General features: G+C 35.3%; 2 protein-coding genes across 2 annotated transcripts in view; one reads left to right on the top strand and one right to left on the bottom strand.

Annotated features, from left to right (window-relative positions):
- LOC149896232 (coiled-coil domain-containing protein 186-like) overlaps positions 1–18,694 on the bottom strand; it is a 32,214-nt gene extending 13,520 nt beyond the window's left edge. Inside the window, exons 1-7 of the mRNA XM_090117828.1 lie at positions 17,445–18,694; positions 16,517–16,729; positions 15,747–15,866; positions 6,871–6,979; positions 5,677–5,831; positions 4,719–4,828; positions 2,663–2,822 (exon numbers count right to left, since the gene is read on the bottom strand). Of these exons, the coding sequence (XP_089973954.1) occupies positions 2,663–2,822; positions 4,719–4,828; positions 5,677–5,831; positions 6,871–6,979; positions 15,747–15,866; positions 16,517–16,729; positions 17,445–18,542 (1,965 nt within the window). The 5' untranslated portion in view covers positions 18,543–18,694. The remainder of the gene's footprint in view (positions 1–2,662; positions 2,823–4,718; positions 4,829–5,676; positions 5,832–6,870; positions 6,980–15,746; positions 15,867–16,516; positions 16,730–17,444) is intronic.
- Positions 18,695–19,177: 483 nt separating this feature from the next.
- The window catches only part of Klp64D (kinesin-like protein 64D), a 39,520-nt gene continuing 37,115 nt past the window's right edge, over positions 19,178–21,582 (top strand). The window contains exons 1-2 of the mRNA XM_090117878.1: positions 19,178–19,341; positions 19,608–19,817. Of these exons, the coding sequence (XP_089974004.1) occupies positions 19,336–19,341; positions 19,608–19,817 (216 nt within the window). The 5' untranslated portion in view covers positions 19,178–19,335. The remainder of the gene's footprint in view (positions 19,342–19,607; positions 19,818–21,582) is intronic.

The raw sequence follows: 21,582 nt of genomic DNA, 5'->3' as shown, positions 1-21,582 counted from the left end.
TATTTACTTTGAAAACGTAAAAAAGTTGTTGTAGTAACATAACTACTGAAGATGGACATATGGTATCGCGGACTTTCTTGTAGATATTGATCCATTCTATAATACCGTAGAACATTTTTTTGTTCTATCTTCAATAGATTCCGCAGCGCACGCGATGACAGAAGTTTTATTGAGGATTTTTTTACACCTTGGGTTACATTATTGCATTTTTGGTAAGGATCTCTAATTTTTTTGAAAATGCAATATAGCCTATGTTGCTCAGTAAAGATGCAGCTTTCTAATGGTGAAAGAATTTTTGAAATCGGTCCAGTAGTTTTTTCGTGAAAACCATACATACATACATACATACATACTTACAAACTTTTCCTCTTTATAATATTAGTATAGAAAAAAGTGGGTTAAAATCGAGTATGAAGGAGTCGGTCACATACAGATGAAACTACTAAGAGTGTGTTAAAAATTGGTTGTTTGAAAAGTAGGTTTACGATCGAGATGTGTACGTGATAACGTCTTATTGGTGGCAGCGCTCGAGATGAGACGGGAGATCGGTCCGTCTCTCTCTCGTTATACCTGCGATCGCGCTCGTGAGGTTTTGGTGTGACACAAGTTTCTGATCATGACACCCGACTAAAACGATTTTAAAAACGTTATCACGTCAATAATAATAAAATTATATGAAAGAGATAGTAAATTTTTGTAAACCATTATGCATGAGTCACGCTACCGTGACGGAGCCGGGCCGTGCAAGATCCGGGCAACAAATGAAACGATATACTATATACACATTTCAACACTGTGCCCACGGCCACGGTAACGTATTTTATATAAAAAGATTAAGAAAGAGATTTTATTTCATATAAAAAGTAAACAAAAATGTGTGCGTGTACTAGTGTACACACGTAAGAAGTGAAACTTCTTTATGACCTTATTTTTCAAAAAATAATTTACTATATGCAACTTTACAGAAATACGTCAATCACGCGTGTAAGGGATAAAAACAAGATGGCGCGTAACGGAAAAATGTTACACAATTTTTTTCCAACCCCGATAAAGTTTCACTTCAATAATGTTTTATCGAGCCTCGGACAGGGCCCGGTCGCAGCACGGTGTAACGTAAACCATCCTTAATTTAGACTAGGCTTGATAATTTTTTTTTTTAATTATCGACACTGGTCAATCACGGTAGGATGAAATTTTTAGGTTATGTGAAGAATTGTAAAAACAAAAGTTGTCACCATAAGATTATAAAAGCCATATAGTAGTAGTGTACTGTCAGCAGTTTACTGTATTATGTAGTGTACTTTTAAGTGCACTATACTGAATGTTAAGTGTACCGTCTAGTGGTGTAGTGTCTGAATAAATACCCGAAACAGATATATTTTCTTTACTAGAATATTACCGTGGCCTCGTACTGTGCAGCCCGTGCTCTCTCCGCTACATGTGTGGCGGTGAGTCGTATTGCTTTTTAGTATAGTGTACTGTTTAGTGTGTAGTGCATAGTATAGTGTACTGTTTAGTGTGTAGTGCATAGTGTAGTGTTCTGTTTAGTGTGTAGTGCATAGTGTAGTGTACTGTTTAGTGTGTAGTGCATAGTATAGTGTACTGTTTAGTGTGTAGTGCATAGTGTAGTGTTCTGTTTAGTGTGTAGTGCATAGTGTAGTGTTCTGTTTAGTACAGTGTATAATTTAGTTTAGTATATTGTCTATAGTATAGTGTACTATCCATTGCATTGTAATATTCTGTCTAGTGTAGTGTACAAGTATAGTGTACTGTATAGTGCAGTGTACTGTCTAGTGTAGATTGCTGTTTAGTGTACTGCCTATTGCAGCTTATTGTATTGTGTGCTTTATAGTGCACTATACTGAATGTCAAGTGTATTTTCTAGTGTGACGTCTAGTGCAGTTTACCGAATAAACATCCGAGACGGAGACACATTTTAGAAGTGAAACTTCTTTATCAGGGTTGGAAAAATTTAGTGTAACATTTTTTTCGTTACGCGTGACATTTTTCCGTTACGCGCCATCTTTTTCTCATCTCTACCACGCGTGATTCGACGTATTTCTGTAAAGTTGCATATAGTAAATTATTTTTTTGAAAAATAAGGTCATAAAGAAGTTTCACTTCTTACGTGTGTACACTAGTACACGCACACATTTTTAAGCTATTGCATAGCTTCTATCGCGGGCCTTGAGCGCGGGGACCGAATCCAGAAATTGCGTAACGAAAAACCTCACGCTCCCCACTCCGACGAACACGGAGGTGTGGCTTGAAGGCATAGCATGCAATAGCTTTACCGCGGCAGTCCCCAAGTGACACACGTCTTTTTTATTTTATTTAAATACTATACCGTATTCTCGCACTGTGTAGCTCGTGTTCTTTCCGCCACATGTGTGGCGGTGAGTCGTGCGGCTGTATAGTGCAGTGCAGTGCAGTTAACTCTATGGAATACTGTAGTGTCTGGTGTTGTGTACTATCTACTGCAGTTTGCTATATGGTGTAGTGTACTGTCTAGTGACAGTGTAGATTACTGTTTAGTGTACTGTCTATTGCAGTTTATTGTATTATGTAGTGTACTTTTAAGTGCACTATACTGTGTACCGTCTAGTGGTGTAGTGTCTGAATAAATACCCGAAACAGATATTTTTTTTTATTTGAATATTACCGTATTCTCGCAGTGTGCAGCCCGTGCTCTCTCCGCGACATGTGTTGCGGTGAGTCGTGCTGCGTGCTCTAAAGCAGCCGCTTCACGTTTAGCGCAAGTTTCGCCTCGAGCTCGTTCCGCGTTCAACGCGTCTTCCGCTTGCGAGCGGAGTTCTGTTTCCCTGGAGATTTATATTTTTTAAATAAATAAATATTTCAGGACAATTTTCATACACCGCACGATCTGATCCCATTATAGAAACATAATGGCTGATAAACATACATCTATATATAGAAAACTCAAAGGTGACTGATATAGTGATCTATCAATGCACAGCCCAAACCACTGGACGTATTGGGCTGAAATTTGGCAAGCAGGTAGATGTTAGGACGTAGGCATCCGCTAAGAAAGGATTTCCCGAAATTCTTGCGGGAACGGAGAAAAACGGGGACGCACGTACAAAGTCGTGGACGGAAGCTAGTTCGATGATAAATGGGGTTAGACCGCGCGTGCGTGTATATCAACTTTTTACATAAAGTCGGGGGGCATTGTGTTCGTTGAAATCTCTACTTTCTGATGGTATAAAAAACATTACACATTAAAAAACAGACATTAGCAAAAAGTTTTCAGAAAATGCATACTAAGGCCCGGCGTAGATATGGCGAAGCGTAGCGCATTTTGACGTGACAAAGTCTTATAAATCGATAGCGCCGGCTGCACGCACGAAAAAATATGACTCATGCGGCGTTACCTCGCTCTGAGGCGTTCCAAGTAAAGCTTGAAGTACAAGCGAGAGCGCGGAACGAGCGACCAAGAAGCACAATCGGACGTTGTCACGTTCAACTATCGTCAGTAAACCGACTTTACAGAAAACCATTTTTTTTAATTGTCAAACTATTTTCGACATTGTTTTCCTTAAAATAAAATTCAATATCAAATTATTTTGGGGAGCATCGAAACGTCATACGCGAAAGGAAGCGCGCTGCGCTTTTGTGAACATTATTTTAATGAGGACAATGTCGATAATAGTTTGACAACAAGTCAATAACTGCGTTAAAAACAACCGACTTCAAACTTTCACTTGCAACATTTACAAATATAGACAAAAATGCTCATAAAATAAAAACTACTGGGCCTATCCGAATAAAATTTTTATGGGACCAATTCGACACCATCCCGCATCGAACAAAAAAAGAATCACGTAAATCGGTCCAGAAACCACGGAGTAATCGGTGTACATACATAAAAAAAAAAAAAAAAAAAACATACCGGCCGAATTGATAACCTCCTCCTTTTTTTTGAAGTCGGTTAATGAAAAGTGTGCTGCGCTGTGCTTGGTCAAATCGGCGCCGGGCCTAACAGTGTGATAGTAAGCTTTTACTAAATCAGGCACATTTCTAAAACGAGCTGAAATGTTTTATCAAAATCATTGCATGTATTTTGTTTTTGAATCCATACTAATATTTTATATTATAAATGCGAAAGTAACTGTCTGTCTGTTACTCAATCACGCCTTAACTACTGAACCAATTTGCATGAAATTTGGTATAGAGATTTTTGATACCCGAGAAAGGACATAGGCTACTTTTTACCCCGGGAAATAGGATAGGTTTTATCCCGGAAATCCCACGGGAACGGGAACTATGCGGGTTTTTCTTTGACTGCGCGGGCGAAGCCGCGGGTGGAAAGCTAGTATGCTATAAGCTATTAGCTCTTATATCGGTACTTTTAATAGATAATTTTTAAAGTGAAACTTTTATTACATCATCTCAAACTGTTTGGTCTGTGTAGCGCATGTCGCGTGTCGGTCGGCTGCCGAGTAGGTATACCTACTCGGCAGCCGCGATACACAAAGCAGTGTTCAGAACCGTTCGAACAGTTTCACTTTTACCGTGGTTTCATAAAACTACACAACATTTTTTTCTTTTGTAAAATATTACCAAAAAACAAGAATTTCCTTTCAGCAAAATTTGCTATCAGTATTTCAAGTATTTTCCCTCCATCGATATTTTCCCTCCAGGGCCCATCGAAAATTTCCACACTATGTAAAGGAAACTTTATGTGAAAAGTATCTCACCTCTGCAACTGTGAACTGAGTGTATCAGCCAAAGCTGCTTGAGCTCTTAAAGCGGCTAATTCAGCCGCTTCTTCTTCAAGACTGGACGCATGCTGTCTCACTCGCTCCAACTGAAAATGTATACGTCTGTCTCAGGTATGGGAACGTGTGATATTTTTGAAGTGAAAACTTCTTTAGCGGCGTTGAGCACTTTTTCTGTAATGGGTATAAAATCTTAAACTCGCGTCAGGACACGTGACCTGATCGAAAAAGCGTAAGACGGATACCATTCCAAAATATCAAACATGCTCAACGTTAATAATCAAGTTTTCACTTCTGCCGGCACTCCCCCAGTGCAACCCGTCTTTTTTTTTAATAATAAAGGTAAGTTATGAATTACATGATTTTTTTTATTGTATGTAAAAAATGTATGATAAAAAAAATAAAAATGTGTGGGAGTAAAAGACATAAATCATCGCAAAATAACGTTATTTTGAGCCGTTACAGATTCAAAAAAAAATATATGCTTTAGAGAACCTATGTGTTATATGTATAAATATTATGTCATTGCACCTTATAAAAAAAAATGTGTGCGTGTAACATTATTAGTGCGTAAGAAGTGAAACTTCTTTATGACCTTATTTTTCAAAAAATAATTAATATATGCAACTTTACAGAAATACGTCGAATCACGCGTGGTAGAGATAAGAAAAAGATGAAATTACTAAACTTTTTAAATTTTTTTTACAACCCCGATAAAGAAGTTATACTTCAAAAATCGTTTGCAGATAAATTTTGTACGACAAGCATCAAATGGTTCACTACTATACAAGATTTAGCGCGCGTTAGGTCATGGAGTAAGGCGACCATTTGGCATTTTTGAAACTTGCCAAAGAAGTTTCATTTCTGGCAGTTGTGCTCGGCACACACGCACTTTTTTAAATTAATAATCAATATATAATTTTGCTTTTTTTCTCACCTCAGCCTGTGTGTGAGCGAGAGCGCTGCTAGCTTCGTCTCTTTCCCTCTTACACGTTTCCAATTGCTGTAATGCTGTATTTAGTCTTCTTTCGAAGTCTTCTTTTTCATGTGTCCTTAAAATTAGGGCAGCTTGACTCTCTTTTAGTTCTGATTCTGAAATATTTGCATTAAGATAAAATAGAAGTATTGTTAGACGTAACTTTTGATTTAATATTTTTGTGGATGAATAGTAGTCACTATTTCCTGTCAAAACAATATGTTTAGCTGTCGAAAACTATAAATTGCCGTTTTCCTTTGACTCGTGGCGCATTCGTATGAATCGTGCCTAGGGGCTCGGACGTTGTTTATACGACGTTCGACCCAACTACCCTCACTTTATTAATAAAAAAATAATAATAATAACCCGGCCTCTCGTGTAATTTCTTATAGTATACTAGCTTTCCGCTCGCGGCTTCGCCCGCTTTGTCTAAAACCTAATAAATTCTATTCTAAAACCTTCCTCTTGAATCACTCTATAGTCTATAGTCTACCTTATTTAAAAAATCCGCATCAAAATCCGTTGCGTAGTTTTAAAGATTTAAGCATACATAGGGACATAGGGCGAGGCCACAACACTGCGTTGCGGCGTCGCGTCGTAAAAATGTACGACGCGGTGCGCTTATAATTCGTGTGAATATAACTACATTTTGCACGCCTCATAAGCGAAGCGTTGAGGTGGGTACTACTGTCACTTCGCGCAAAACATCTGATTTTTCAAACTTAAAATGTCTTTATGTATCATACATTTTAAAAGTCTGCGGCGTCGTAGATTTTTACGACGCGACGCCGCAACGCAGTGTTGTGGCCTCGCCCATAGGGACAGAGAAAGCGACTTTGTTTTATACCATGTAGTGATATTCAAAACCAAAGACTATAGTATTAAAACTATACAGCGTACAAAAATCAATGCGAAAAAAAGTTATTGCTATTAGATCCCTACTAATATTATAAATGCGAAAGTAACTCTGTCTGTCTGTATGTTACGTTTTCCCGTTTTAACCTCTGAACCGATTTTGATGAAATTTGGCACAGACAATCTTGAAAGAAATGATTGACCCTGAGAAAGAACATAGGCTACCTTATATCAAAACACCACGCGGGCGAAGCCGCAGACAGAAGCTAGTAAAGAACAAGTTTAAGTGCATTAACTTACCCAACTGTTTAGCCCTTGCAGAGTCAGATGCGTTGATACACGCAGTTTCTTTAGCGGCTTCTAATTCGGTAACTTGCTGCGATAGTTTCTCCGCTCGTTCTGCACTTTCCTAGGAAAGTAATTGAAACAAGAATTATAATTATTTTTCTATGTAGTCTATGTTATTGATATTTATTGTTTTATGCTTTATAAATATAAATTTATAAAGAATAGAAAAAATTCGATCACTCAGCGGGACTCGAACCCGCATCATTTCGCGCCATTCCGGGGCGGGGCATTCAGCCACTCGTGACCGCCAGAGCGATCGAATTTATTCTATTCTTTCAATTTTTTTTATTCGATCGCTCTGGCGGTCACGAGTGGCTGAGTTGGTCAGACATCCGCCCCGGAATGGCGCAAAAGGATGCGGGTTCGAGTCCCGATGAGTGATCGAATTTTTTCTATTCTTTATAAATTTATAGTCTATATAGTCTATGTTACTACCAAAATTCTGATGATTACAACGACATTACATAACAGTGCATTTACATCAAACAAACATAGATCTAGAGCTTCCTTTCGTGATCACGAATTGTGATAACAACCTGTATTCAGTGTTGTTCAGTATTTATAACATTGCATAGAATCTTTTCGAACGCACTAAGAAACGAAATAATGCTCTACGCCTGTTTACACTAAAATTATTTGACATCTAATATCTAATATTATATAATATACCGTCAAATGTGGCTACTTGACCTTTACTTGGCAACTTGACCACACCTTCCGTTTAACCACAAAATATCAAATTTTGTAGAATTGAAAGCAAATTGACCTAACGTATCGATGTTGGTAGGTTTTTAAAATATTAATTGGCAACATATTTTAATTTTAAAGCGGTAACGCTGTTGGTTCTCGCAATATAACGTATCGAAGTGTGACTGTGACTAAGGATCTTTTGCCGGTGTCAGTATTATTATGTTTGTAGAGCTTAAACTGCACATCTCAGGTGAGTACAGTTTTGATATGTTGTGTAATAAACCCTAGAGATTAATTTTACAGTGGGAACTTATCCAACTTTAGGCTCATCTGTCGAAATATTTGCTTGGGCATTGATGCCTCAGGTTAGGTCAAGTTGCCATTGACCGCTGCGTGGCAACTTGACCTACGCCTAGGGTTGACACAAAAAATAACGTGACTGCATTTTTTCCTTTTTTTATCTGTTTCGAGTTTTGCATAGTAAAATCAATAAATTTGCTGCAAATTTCGGACAATCCAGATACTTATACTCTCTTTGATGACAACGATTTAGCATATTTCTAATGAAAAATAAATGTTTCCTTACCTATTAATAAATACCTATAAGTATTAAGTAATATACATATACATATGTATTAAATTTAGTTTAATAAATAAATAGTTCATTAAAATTTGTGTCTTGTTTGTGACAACCCTATCCGACATGTAATGCTTTGTATGAAATCATTACAAATCCCGTGGCAACTTGACCAGGTAGCCAGAGCCTAACAGTTTATTGTAAAGGCTTCGGGCTGCAATATTTAAAAAGTCGAAGAATTAAAAAGTAATAGCAACTTAGCCTTAAACAAGAATGTTAAGCATCTACCTATGAAAACTGATGTGCAAGGTCAAGATACCACATCAGTGTCAACTTGACCTGTATTACGTTTATTTGTAAATAATGTCAGATTCAATATATTTTAAAGAAATACCTAGTAAAAGTGAATGATGAAATCATTCATGACATGAACAAATCATAAAATGTTAATAAAAGTTTAATATAAATAACTTAGATTAAGGATTGGTCTCCGCGCGCGCGCTACGACTAGATACCGCCCCACCTAAAAACAATAGCTCTGTGAGTGCGGCAACTCATTTCTGTAGTGTGTGTTAGGCAATTTGTAAAGACGCTAGTGTGTGTGAAGAATTGGGCTGCCAGCTACATAAATTTTACCTCATAAATGGGAAATCTGGCATCTTGGGAAGAAGTTTTAAAAATATTTTTTTCATCCTGACCTGGCCGGGAATCGAATCCATGAACATGTGACTCAAATCCACTTGCGACGCTACTATACTATAGTCACAAAGGTTGTTTAAAAGTAAAAAAACGGAAATAAAAAAAAAAAACATATTACATATATGAATCAGTTAAACATGGTTAAACAGAAATAAATTATTGTATTATACTTTTTTATACATGTGTTAGTAATAGTATTGAAAATAAAAGTTCAAATTATTGCTAAAATATTTCCTCAACCACGTGTATTTTTTTGGATATGCAATACGGCAACACTGAATGGCGTCGTATTTTCGTAGAAAAATTTTTCGAAGTAAAGGAGAAATTTCGAATAATACGATACTTAGTGATGGTACGTGATCCCAGTGTATTTCTTATTTTTTGTTGTATTATTTTTAAATAGTTTTATGACACAAATAGGCATTTTACTTCAGATTTTGTTCAAAATCTTTATAAATTATCGGTTGACCCTCTCCACACAATGCTTGTGACACGACTGGCTTGGGTACGCCGAATTCGGCGTACTATAAGTTGCCGCATTTTTCAAGTACGCCGGCGGTATCTAGTCGTAGCGCGCGCGCGGAGACCAATCCATAATCTAAGATAAATAAGTTAGCTAAGAAAAAGTAAAAAAATGTGGTCAAGTAGCCACATTTGACCGGTATCTAATATCTAATATATATTATAAAGGCGAAAGTTTGTAAGGATGTATGGATGTATGGATGTTTGTTACTCTTTCACGTAAAAACTACTGAACCGATTACAATGAAATTTAGCACACATATAGAGGGTAACTTGGATTAACGCATAGGATAGTTTTTGTCCCGGAAATCCCACGGGAACGGGAACTATGCGGGTTTTCCTTTGCAAACGCGGGCGAAGCCGCGCGCGGAAATCTAGTATGTATTATAATAATTTGGGGTTAGAATGAGCAATCGCTCGTTTGATGTAAATTCACCATAAGGCACAATCCGTGCAGCGGTTTGGGCAGAAGGGCGTGCCAAAGAAATATATAATACTAGCGGTCCGCCCCGGCTTCGCCCGTGGTACATATTTTGCAATAAAAGGTAGCCTATGTTCTTTCTCAGGGTCTAAAGATTATCTGTGCCAAATTTCATCAAAATCGGTCCAGTAGTTTATGCGTGAAAACCATACATACATACATACACACAAACCTTTCCTCTTTATAATATTAGTATAGATACAATATACATATATATAATATTTATCTTAATCTTAATCTATACATATAATAAAATCGTAGGAAAGTCAAAACTGTACATTGAATATTTTTTTAAAAGAATACTTGATCCATGATCTATAATCGATATAGAAGCCAAAAATATAGTTTTTAGAATTTTTGTCTGTTTGTCGGTTTGTCTGTTTGTCTGTTTGTCTGTATGTATTTCCGGGCTAATCTCAGAAAGTACTGCATAGATTTACTTCAAATTTTGCATGAATATTCCTAAGAGGTCGGGTGAGGATAGTTTAAACATATTATCATGATATCACCTTCGCGGGAGGAGCTGTGAACCTTTATTTTTCTTACATTTTCCGTGTACTACGACAGCGTACAATCTAAAGACTCATGTTTAAATGTTGGTTTCGAGTAAGCCATGCTATTATCTAGCTTTACAAAATAAAAACTATGTCATTTACGTAATTTGGGCAGAGAAACAGTTTAATGAATTTAGTAGTATAAAGACAAATTTGAAACAGCGCCATCTATGAGATTTCGTAAAAATCAAATCAATTTACATGTTATCACTACTGAACAACTGTTGAAAATTAATAATTTAAATATAATCATGTTATTTATTTAACTCTTTAACCCATATCTTCCCTTCCCTATAAGGTGCGCTTATATTTCGTGTGAATATACTACATTTTTAAAAGTGAGGGTAGATGTTTATTATTTTAAGTCAAACTAGACACCATTACAATTAATCTAATATTGATTGTGTTCATTGGTTACATTTTTAATCTTCGTGTTTTATAAATTTATAAAGAATAGAAAAAATTCGATCACGAGGCGGGACTCGAACCCACATAATTTCGTGATCGAATGTTTCTATTCTTTATAAATTTATTATTTATAAATTTATATTTATAAAGCATTTGAATAAATAAATAAATAAAATTAAAATAAATGTCATAAAACCAAAAATATCAAATTCAATCTTCGTGTTTTGTGAATTTTCACCATGCGTTCCCACAAAAGGTAAGTTGTTACTTTTATAGGTATTTATTTTTATAATGATAGCAATTCATGTTTTTTATTGGTTTTATAATGGTTTTATATTACACTTTTAGAATGAAATAATAAAATGATGAATTCTTTTTGACTTTTACAAGATTTTGAGGTGCGTTGGGAACAGTAGCTTGTTGATAAAATTTTATATGTAAGTAGCTTTTTTTATTGATTTACAATTATTAACGTTTGATTTTTTATTTACAGATTCAATGTTCATAAAATTATATCGCCTTTGGAAGACTATTTCTGCTGACAATTTTACAACAACACTTGAAAATTGATGATTTGATGATGAAGATAGTGGCAGCAAGGATTAAGTGGAAATTAGTAATCATCCGCTTCGTCAATTTTTGACTGAAGTTAATGTCCAACGTCCAATGGTTCAATCATTGGAAGTATCTCGGGAAATTTTGGAGGATATTTTTCAGGAAGGAGAGGAGGGGCAGCCAACCACATATCAAACTACTACGTTTTAGTACCGAAAAAAATGTTATTGCCAAATGAAACATAAATTTTGCACTCACAACTGTACAAGTTATGATTTTTATTCTGACTTTGCTGTTATCTGATTATAATATTTATCGTTATGGCTATCGAGGTACCGACCGTACTGGGATGAGAGTACATGATATTATACCTACTCATCATCCAGGATTGCTTAGAGCATTTTCACACTGAAAAAGATGTTTTCTTTGAATCGTAGTTGCTTCATTTATTTATTTTTAATCATTTTACATAATATGTTTTATATTTGCCCATTTTCATTATATTTTATAAATAAAATGGAACCAACATAACTTTGTTACGTAGGTATCATTTCTCTATTAATAATCCGTAGGCATATTTTCCGAGCACCCCATTTAAGGTGCGGTCCTGAAATTATAAAAAGTTAATGTATACTTTTGCCTAATATAAGCTCAAGATCATTTTTAGATAAAAATAACAAAAAGAACTTATTTATTAAAATTTAGTAGATAAAAGAAATTATGTTACGATTTTATAAAAAAACACAGTATATTTATTAGGCAGCGGTGATCTCTTCCAGGCAAAAGATATTCATCAGCTCAATAAAATTGAATAGTTGTTGTTAGTTATTCTTTAAATTCACTGATTGTAATGAGCATTTCCGCATGCAAGTTGTATCGTAGTTTAGATATATCATAGTTTTGACACATTACAGTTCCAACAAAACCCTCAAATTTTTGAGCAGAGTTGAGCAAGATAATTTAAAAAATGTGCTGTGTTAAGTATTATAGAAAAGGTTAGTTCGTTGATAATTATCATTTCTTCATCATTTACATGGGTGTTGTTAAATGTTAGTAAAAATAAACTTTGACTGTTAATACTTTTGTTCAGTATTTACCTGTATGATTATTGCTTGGTAATTAATATGTATATTTTCATGTCGTATAGCTAATTATAAACATAAGTGTGATGTGAAACTAGCTGGATTTATTTTTACACACTCACAGCCATATATTTTATATTAAAATAGTGTAAATCATAATATTTTTTCACAATTAAAAATATTTCCTTTTTTCTGATGGTGTTGGCATCGAATTAAACCGCGCTGTCGTTTCGTTCACTAAAAGTGATGTTATGAGGACCGAATATGTAGCCGCCTCAACTTACGGAAACGAGAGTAACCTGCGTTGTCTGTTAGTTATTGTATAGTCGAATTTAACGTTACATGGAAATTGGAATCTAAATATATTATGTATACTTAGGTATATTAAATCTGTACATGAAATATATTTCCTAAATAACTATCACGGGGTGATTAGGGATCGACACTGATGCCAAAGAAGCAAACAGTAAAATTTTTGTCCGTATAACCGGTATAGAAACAAAAACTACTCGACGGATTTAAACGAAACTTGGTACAATTATTTTTCATATTCCTGAGCAGAGCAGTAACTCCATTTTTAAGCTTTCGTCGCGTGTGCAACCTTAATGGTTAAAGCTACACAGAAATCATGTATTCAGAAAGAAATGTTCTCCTTATTATATAAAAAATATCTCCCGACATCATAAATGTCTATCTTTTATGGTTGACTCACAATAACACGTGTAACTTCCGATAGCTTAGGAGTTCGAAGCTTTCTGATTATATTTGTCTATAACACTCTCAGTCCGTTTTAACTCAATTTTTATTTTCATGCATCAGTGCCACCTAAAAAATCTTTATCTCGAAATTCGAGCAAAGCTAAGAAAATGAGAAATAAGAGTTCTCAAGAATCGTTAGAGGTATACTCTAGGCCGAAAACAACACGTGTTATGCCGAGAACCTGAAACCGCTTCACAACGAGAATTGCGGCTCACAGCTGACCGCGAACGGCATGTACTATCCCGTGAGACCGAAACCTTCACTGAGAGGGTATAACGTCTCACAGCTGATCACGGCCGTCACATTTTATCTCGAGAATCTGAAACTTTTACTCAATATGAAGACCGTTTGACAAATGATAGGGTGCACCATAATATTATTCGATCTCTTGAAGATGAACATGAGCATAAGCAATGACTAGAGTAGGGACGCGAATATTACAATTAATTGAGACAAAAACGATTATTAAGTTTGTTTAATGAAAGATTAAGAATTGAAACTATTCGGTCTCTGGAAACGGACGAATAGCGAGAGGCCCCTCTTACTGCAGACAGATTTCGCATAGTCTTAATGACTTAGAGGTAAACATAGAAGATCAATCTACGAATTCGGTGGTGGGGTCCGACAAATATAAAAGTGGGTTTTCTTATAACCTCACAATTGATTACAGATCATCTTCTGTATAGGCGATATTAACGTAGTATGTTATTTTTGTAATGCTTTAAAGTGGAGTAAGGAGTCGGCTTTCGTTTGAAGATACACCGGAACCTTTGAAATCACTACTTTTAGAGGAACATGACGTGCAATCTAAACAGTTCTTAGACAATATTCGCTCTTATAGTAGTGCGTTTCAAATGATCCTTTGATGCTCAACAATTATCAGAAGGTCCTTTCATGCTTACTTTTAAGATACAAGGTCAAGTTTACCATTTGATAGGATCCCTTTTGCCTGAAGGCCAACCTAAGTTTCTTTAAATATATTTTGTATTCGACTACAACGAATAGTCGAATACAAGAATTATCAATATTTCTCGAATTTAAAACTGAACTCATTTCACAATTTTAGAACACGTTTCATCAGGTTAATTCGTATGTATGCAGTTTTAAATCGACATTAGAAGCTTTTCCTCAAGATGGTGATATTAATATAAGATTGTTATAAATGTCTATCGGCACTCAGGAACTCCCTGGGCGTGTATAACGCCCAGGCCACAGTATTACAATTTTTCCTACAGCAGGGCGACGAATGTATTTTCGCATAGCAAAGGAGGGGAACTCGCGGGGGGTCAAGTGACGCGGGCCACGTACCATTAACATGCTTAGTTTGTGGTACCGAGCGCGAAAGAAAGTCATCGTGTTTTTGTTTTGTTACTATGTAAACTAACGTAATTTAATACTTAGGTACATATTCTATAACGGTGCGCTCAAACTGTTAATCTACATTTAATTTAGATTATTATTTGAAATACTAAGTAATGTAGAATTTAAATCACATTCCTTCATGTTTTCCTCAGATTTTCAATTTTCTCCGATTTTAAGATTTTCAGAGTGTTCAATTTTAATGTAGTTAAATTTTATAAGAGACAATTAAGAACATTCAAAAATAAAGTGTCACGTATTTTTTTTAAACGACGAATGACCTAAAACGACGTAATCGCGGACGAAGTCGCGGGCAACAGCTAGTAATATATATAAATCTCGTGTCAAAATGTTTGTCCTCAATGGACTCCTAAACCACTTAACCGATTATAATAAAATTCGCACACCATGTGCAGTTCAATCCAACTTGAGAGATAGGATAGTTTAAACATGTAGGTACCACGGGCGAAGCCGGGGCGGACCGCTAGTATGTATATAAAAATTACGTATCACGTTGTTTGTCCACAATGGACTCCTAAACTACTGAACCGATTTATAATTTGATTTGCACCCCGTGTGCAGTTTGATCTAACTTGAAAGAGAAGTTATATCTCAGTTTAAAGTTGCAATATTATTTTATTGCACATTATTTACCTATTATTTGACAGTCACAATTATTTATTTATTCTTTATTGTACATAATATACCAAACATAAATAAGCTATTACAATTAAGATACGATGAAAACACACGGCACATACATACTAAAAGGCAGCTTTATTGCTTAAAAGCAATCTCTTCCAGGCAACCCTGATCGGTAAGGAATGTATGCCAGAACGCGACTTGGCGCAAATTAAATGAATTATCTGTTAGCTCCAAACGATTCTTACATATGGCAACATTTAAATTACTAAGACAATGTCTGTCTTGTCTACTCAATCTATAATTAATATTATAAAGCTGAAGAATTCGTTTGTTTGTTTGAACGTGCTAATCTCAGGCACTACTGGTCCGATTTGAAAAATTTTCGGTGTTAGATAGCCCATTTATCGAGGAAGGCTTTAGGCTTATCGTCATGCTAAGGCCAACAGGAGAGGAGCACTGCGGGTAAAACTGCGGGGCATAGCTAGTAATCCTTATACCTTATAGGCATCCATTTCAGCTCGAAGTTTGCTCTGAGTCCATTTCAAGCGTCCCTCCAACTCTTTGAGATCTTCCCGAACTTTCGCCACTTCTTTTTCACTGTTCGCTAGGTCATGACACTGGAATAAATATAATATTAATATTTGAATTTTGAAGTGAAAACTTCTTTAGCGGCATTGGGTATAAAATCTTAAACTCGCGTCAGGACACGTGGCCTGATCGAAAAAGCGTAAGACAGATACCATTCCAAAATATCAAACATGCTGAACGTTAATAATCAAGTTTTCACTTCTGCTGGCATTCCTGGAGTGCAACCCGTCTTTTTTTTAATACATATTTAATATTTCGGGACAATTTTCACACACGGCACGATCTGATCCCATACTAAGATTTCGCTTGTTTTATGGAAACCAGATGGCTGATATACATATATAATTCTAAATAAATACTTATATAGATAATTAACACCCAGACACAGAGCTAACATCTGTGTTCATCACACAAATATTTGCCCCGGGTGGGAATCGAACCCACAACCAGTGGCTTGGAAGGCAGGATCACTACCAACTAAGCCAACCAACCGGCCAGTCGAATTAAGTATTCAGACGAATTAATTATTGTATATTTTTGTTTTCAAACTTAATTTTATACAAAAGAGTATAAATATGTGTGTGTGTGTGTGAAATCCCGTATAGTTTCACATAAAGAGTATAAATATGTGTGTGTGTGTGTGTGTGTGTGTAGTTTCACATAAAGAACCAATTCCCACCTTATCATCATACAACTGGCATATCCTCTGTTTCTCCTCCCTCGCCGTCTTCAGCTTATTCACCAGCAGCTCTTTCTCAGCAATTGCTGACCGTTCACTTTTGACAGCATTTTCAGCGGTCTTCCTCGCTTCGATCACAGTGCACTCGAGGCTCGCGTAACGCATAACGGCCGCGTCTTTTTCCCTTTGCGCTTGTTCTGTACGTTTTGACATCTGAAAGTTATATAGCCAAAAGCTAAAGAGAAAGCCTACAAAACCCTCTATAAATTAGATTTTCACCCGCGGCTTCGCCTGCGTTTTCAAAGAAAAACCCGCATAGTACCTGTTCCTGTGGGATTTTCGAGATGAAAAGTAACCTATGTCTTATTCTGGATCTTCAGCTACCTACATACCACATTGCATTGTAATCCGTTCAGTCGTTTTTACTTGAAAGAATCCATTTCATACTTACAAAATTGCGCGTTTATAATATTAATATGATGGAAAGGATAGACATAGGATGTGAAAGTTTGTAAGAATGCAAAGATTTATGTTTGTTTTTGTTACTTCATCATCAGCCCATATACACGGGCCTACTATGGCACAGGCCTATGTATCCCTCATGCTGGCCAAGTGTGGGTTGGCAGATATTTTGGTACATAATTTGATGAAATTTTGTGGTGATGTAGCTTTTGCATGCGGTTTATACTTAACATGAAATATATTTATGAACTAAAAGACTTTTGATTATTACTAATTTACAAAAATTAGTCATTATTTTTACTAGAAAGCAAACAAAATTTAGTTTTATTGTGAAAAAATTTTCATGTGAATACTTTATTTATTACTTTATAAAATTACTTTTAATATACATTATATTTTTTCTTTCAAGTATTCTATCACACAAATATATAAATATGTATTTCTTAATAATAATGAAATATATTACCAAATCAATTTTAACTTCCAACTCCTTGAAAGCCTGGTCCTTTGTTTGTAACTCTTCTATTTGCCTATTAACTTTCTCTCGTAACGATGCATTATCTCTTCTCTGCTCCGCTAAAACTCTTTCTAACGACTCTATTTGCAATTTTAAGACATCTTTATTAATATCTTTATCGTTTATTTCCTCTGTTTTAACTATATCTGTTGTTTCAGGAAGAATCTCCGGTTTATCTACGATTTTATCCTCTGCATCTTCAAATATATCGTTTAGAACTTTGCTTTGCGGGAGCTTCGTTTTTACAGGTTTTTGTGTTACTCTTTGGTTGTTATATGCATTCTTTAAACTACCGCTAACGGAAGAGAAGATGCCGTGTACGTTTCGAACTATACTGCCTAGATCTTGAGATAGAATCTCTTTCGGTATTTTACTTTTTAAATCTATTTGCACATTGTCTGGTAATATCTTCTGTGTTGCAACAACTTTGTGTTTTTGGTTTTGGAATTCATTCAAAATTTGTTCAGTGTCCAATTCGTTGGTTCCTTCGACATTCGTTAAATTATCAGCGCTCCTACTGAGCGATGATTGTATTGTGAATTTCTCATCAATTACATTCAAACTTGTAGTTGATTTGTTCAAGTGATCATTGTCTTTGTATACAATGTCACTGAGATTATCTTCAGAAGTGGATAGAGATTTATTTTCACATACTAATAGACTTTCTGAAACTTGATTATTTTTACAAATATCTTCGTCCATTTGATTTGTATTAATTTCTGTATTACAGTCATCGAGACTTTGTTTTTCAGAGCATGTAAAGCTAATTTGTTCGCTATCTGGGCTTATCGATACAGGAAAGGCTGAGTTACTTTCTTTTTCCGCAACTTCTATAGCCCTTTCATTATTGGCCTGTTTATCAATATCAGGAGTCTTTAAAGGCGATATTTCGGAATCGGAAGACGGGGGATACGTCGCAGAACATGATTCTAAGGTTTCAGCGCCTGAATCACTAGATAAATCACATAATATATTATTTTCATTCACTACAGTATTGACGTCGACAGCCTCAATATGGGGCAAGCCTTGGACAGTATCACCCGACATTTTTTACTTTTTAATTCTATTATACGGTTGCTCAAATTATCCATTACAAATTAAACAAAGCCATTGGGGAATTTATAGATAAGTTTTTCTTTTTTAATGAAAATAAACATCACTCGACTATTTTTTATCATATGACACTGACAGTATTTTGATTTCGAGTTTCGACTTGACATTAATTGACACAATCACACCTAGAATTTGACTTTTCCAATTTCATCAAAAAATCGATGGAGACACTTTCAGAAATTATTTTCTTTACATTTGAGTGCTTTTTATTTTCTACAATACATTGATTTAATTACGCATAGAAATGTTTACATCGACTTCTCTTTTTAAATTTTGTTCTTCTTCTTTTTTTTTCAAATGGCAACTACCGATCCCAGTGAGGAGAGATTCTGCCAATTTATAAATTTTGTTTGGATTTTACAGCTAGAAATTTTGTATATAATTATTATTGTTTTATTTGAGTATCCCCTACTATTATTAAGTATCATATAATCTAAACCTATTTTAAAACTATTTATTTTCTCTATTAAATTTAAATTAGAAATTATTGCCATATACAAAAGACGCTATTAAGGCAACACCTATAAATTAACTGTCATAAGTCATTTCAATTTCATTTTCGTTAGCATTTAGCAAGCAGCGAGGGCAGTGCGAACAAATCGAGGGCCCAAAGAAAAGTAGGTCGACAGTATTGATTTTACTCAATATTCGACAAACAAAGACGTCACTGCTTCAGTGCGATTATAAACACTCTGGTGCGTGAATCAACTGAGGAACAACGTGCAAAATGCCTGTAAGTGCCATTACTATTCTTATCATGTGATTTCCGGGCTACGATTTCGTAATTCACCATTTCCTCAGCCACATTGCTGCAATGGGAGCGTATTCCAATTGGAATTAACGAATTCGATTACGTAGCCAAACTTTTACTTGCAACAGTATCGTTTCCGCGTGACTCATAAGGGATTTATGTCAGGGTCATGTAACTACGCATATTGCGCGGCACGTGTGTGGAAAATGGAAATCTTGTTAATTTTTTTTTCTAATTTCCGCGGCTAGGATGCGGAGTTGGGCGGGACGGTCGAGAATGTTCGGGTGGTTGTGCGCCTGCGTCCGATGGATTCGAGGGAAAAAATCGACGGATCGTACAACTGCGTATCAGTTGACACGGTGAATAATACCATAGCAGTCACGAGGACGAATGTATCGCCGCCAGAGCCGCCGCGCATTTACGCTTATGATGCAGTCTTCGATAGCAACACTAGTCAGGTAAGGAAATAACCTTATATTGAGATATGACGTAATTCTGCAGCAAATCCATTTCCTGTTTAGGTTAAATATCGTTATTATGCTATGTACCAAATTTTAATTTGGATTTGGAATCTTGTATGGTCATCTTTTTGAATGATGTTTTCTAATTAAAAATAACTACATTGCATTTTTTCCTCATCAATTTTAAAAGATGACATCACCTGCATAAGTACATACTTACTACATTAGGTTGCCATATAATTATAAGTACCTTCTACTATAGCTATGTATAGGTGTTTCTTTCACAAATTACAGTATTTATAATTATTTTACTTTAACAAGAATGTAAATTAACTGCCCTCGAAGTGACCTAATTAGATAAATGTGTATTATTTAAAAAAATTAACAGTTCATAGATTACTACATAGTACATATTATATTATAGCAATGTAACAAACTACTATATAAAATAAAACCGGCCAAGTGCGAGTCGGGCTCGCGCACAAAGGGTTCCGTAGCAGCAAATATAATAAATTACAGTTAAATCAACCTATCTCAAAAACTATAAGAGATACTTTGATCAAACCAAAAATCGTTGAAAGAGTTAATTAGCATGCATCACCTCTATTTTTTTTAGAATTTTATACCCCGTAGTTATAAAAATAGAGGGGGGGGGACATACTTTTTACGACTTTGAGAGCTGATATCTCAAAAACCGTTCACTTTAAGAAAAATGTTTTTTAGAAAACTTTATATCATTTTAAAAGACCTTTCCATTGATACCCCACACGGGTATGTACATCGAAAAAAAAAATTTCATCCCTCAGTTACATGTATGGGGGGCCCCACCCCCAATTCTTTTTTTTACTATTTAGTGTCATATTTTTGTAGCGGTTCATACAACACATATTCCCATCAAATTTCATCACTGTAGTACTTATAGTTTCCGAGTAAATCGGCTGTGACAGACGGACAGACGGACAGACGGACATGACGAAACTATAAGGGTTCCGTTTTTGCCATTTTGGCTACGGAACCCTAAAAAAGGTATTGATAGACAGACAGACGGACAACAAAATTATTTTATAAGTGTTCCTTTTTTTTTGAGGTTTGGAACCCTAAAAATTATAAAAATATTAAATAGTATAATGCAAGATTAACATTTAAAGAATTCAACCTAAAGCTACAAAAAATTGATTTAATTTTGTTTCTTTCTTATCAAAGCCTTACTTAATCAATCTGCTTTTAAATACAATATTGTCAAATGCAATTTCCAAGTCCACTTTAAAGATTGCTTCAAAGATTTCAAAGTGACAATAAATAAATATTCGGGACAATTTTCACACACGGCACAATCTGATCCCATACTAAGCTTTTGCTTGTGTTATTGAAACCAGATGGCTCATTAACATACATATATAATTTCAAAAAAATCCTTATATAGATAATTAACACCCAGACACAGAGCAAACATGTTCATCACACAAAAATTTTCCCCGGGTGGGAATCGAACCCACAACCAGTGGCTCGGAAGGTAGGGTCGCTACCAACCAAGCCAACCAGTCAGACTATAATATAACTTTAATATTTTAAACTGCACATGCGAAATATCATTCAGCCTCCTTTTTTTTATTTAAAAAGCAGCTATACAAAGTAGAAGCTAAACATTATTTAATATCAGTTATAATAAAAATAATAACTCATGCATTTGAGTAAAAAATGTGTGCATGTACTAGTGTACACACATAAGAAGTGAAACTTGTTTATGACCTTATTTTTCAAA

This window comes from Colias eurytheme, chromosome 29 (genome assembly GCF_061535395.1).
Source record: "Colias eurytheme isolate Ceu_HAF_F1 chromosome 29, ilColEury1 Martin Lab GWU primary, whole genome shotgun sequence".
In the NCBI taxonomy this organism is placed as follows: domain Eukaryota; kingdom Metazoa; phylum Arthropoda; class Insecta; order Lepidoptera; family Pieridae; genus Colias; species Colias eurytheme.
Note: the sequence above shows the minus strand (reverse complement) of the source record. Positions and strands in the feature narration are given on the sequence as shown.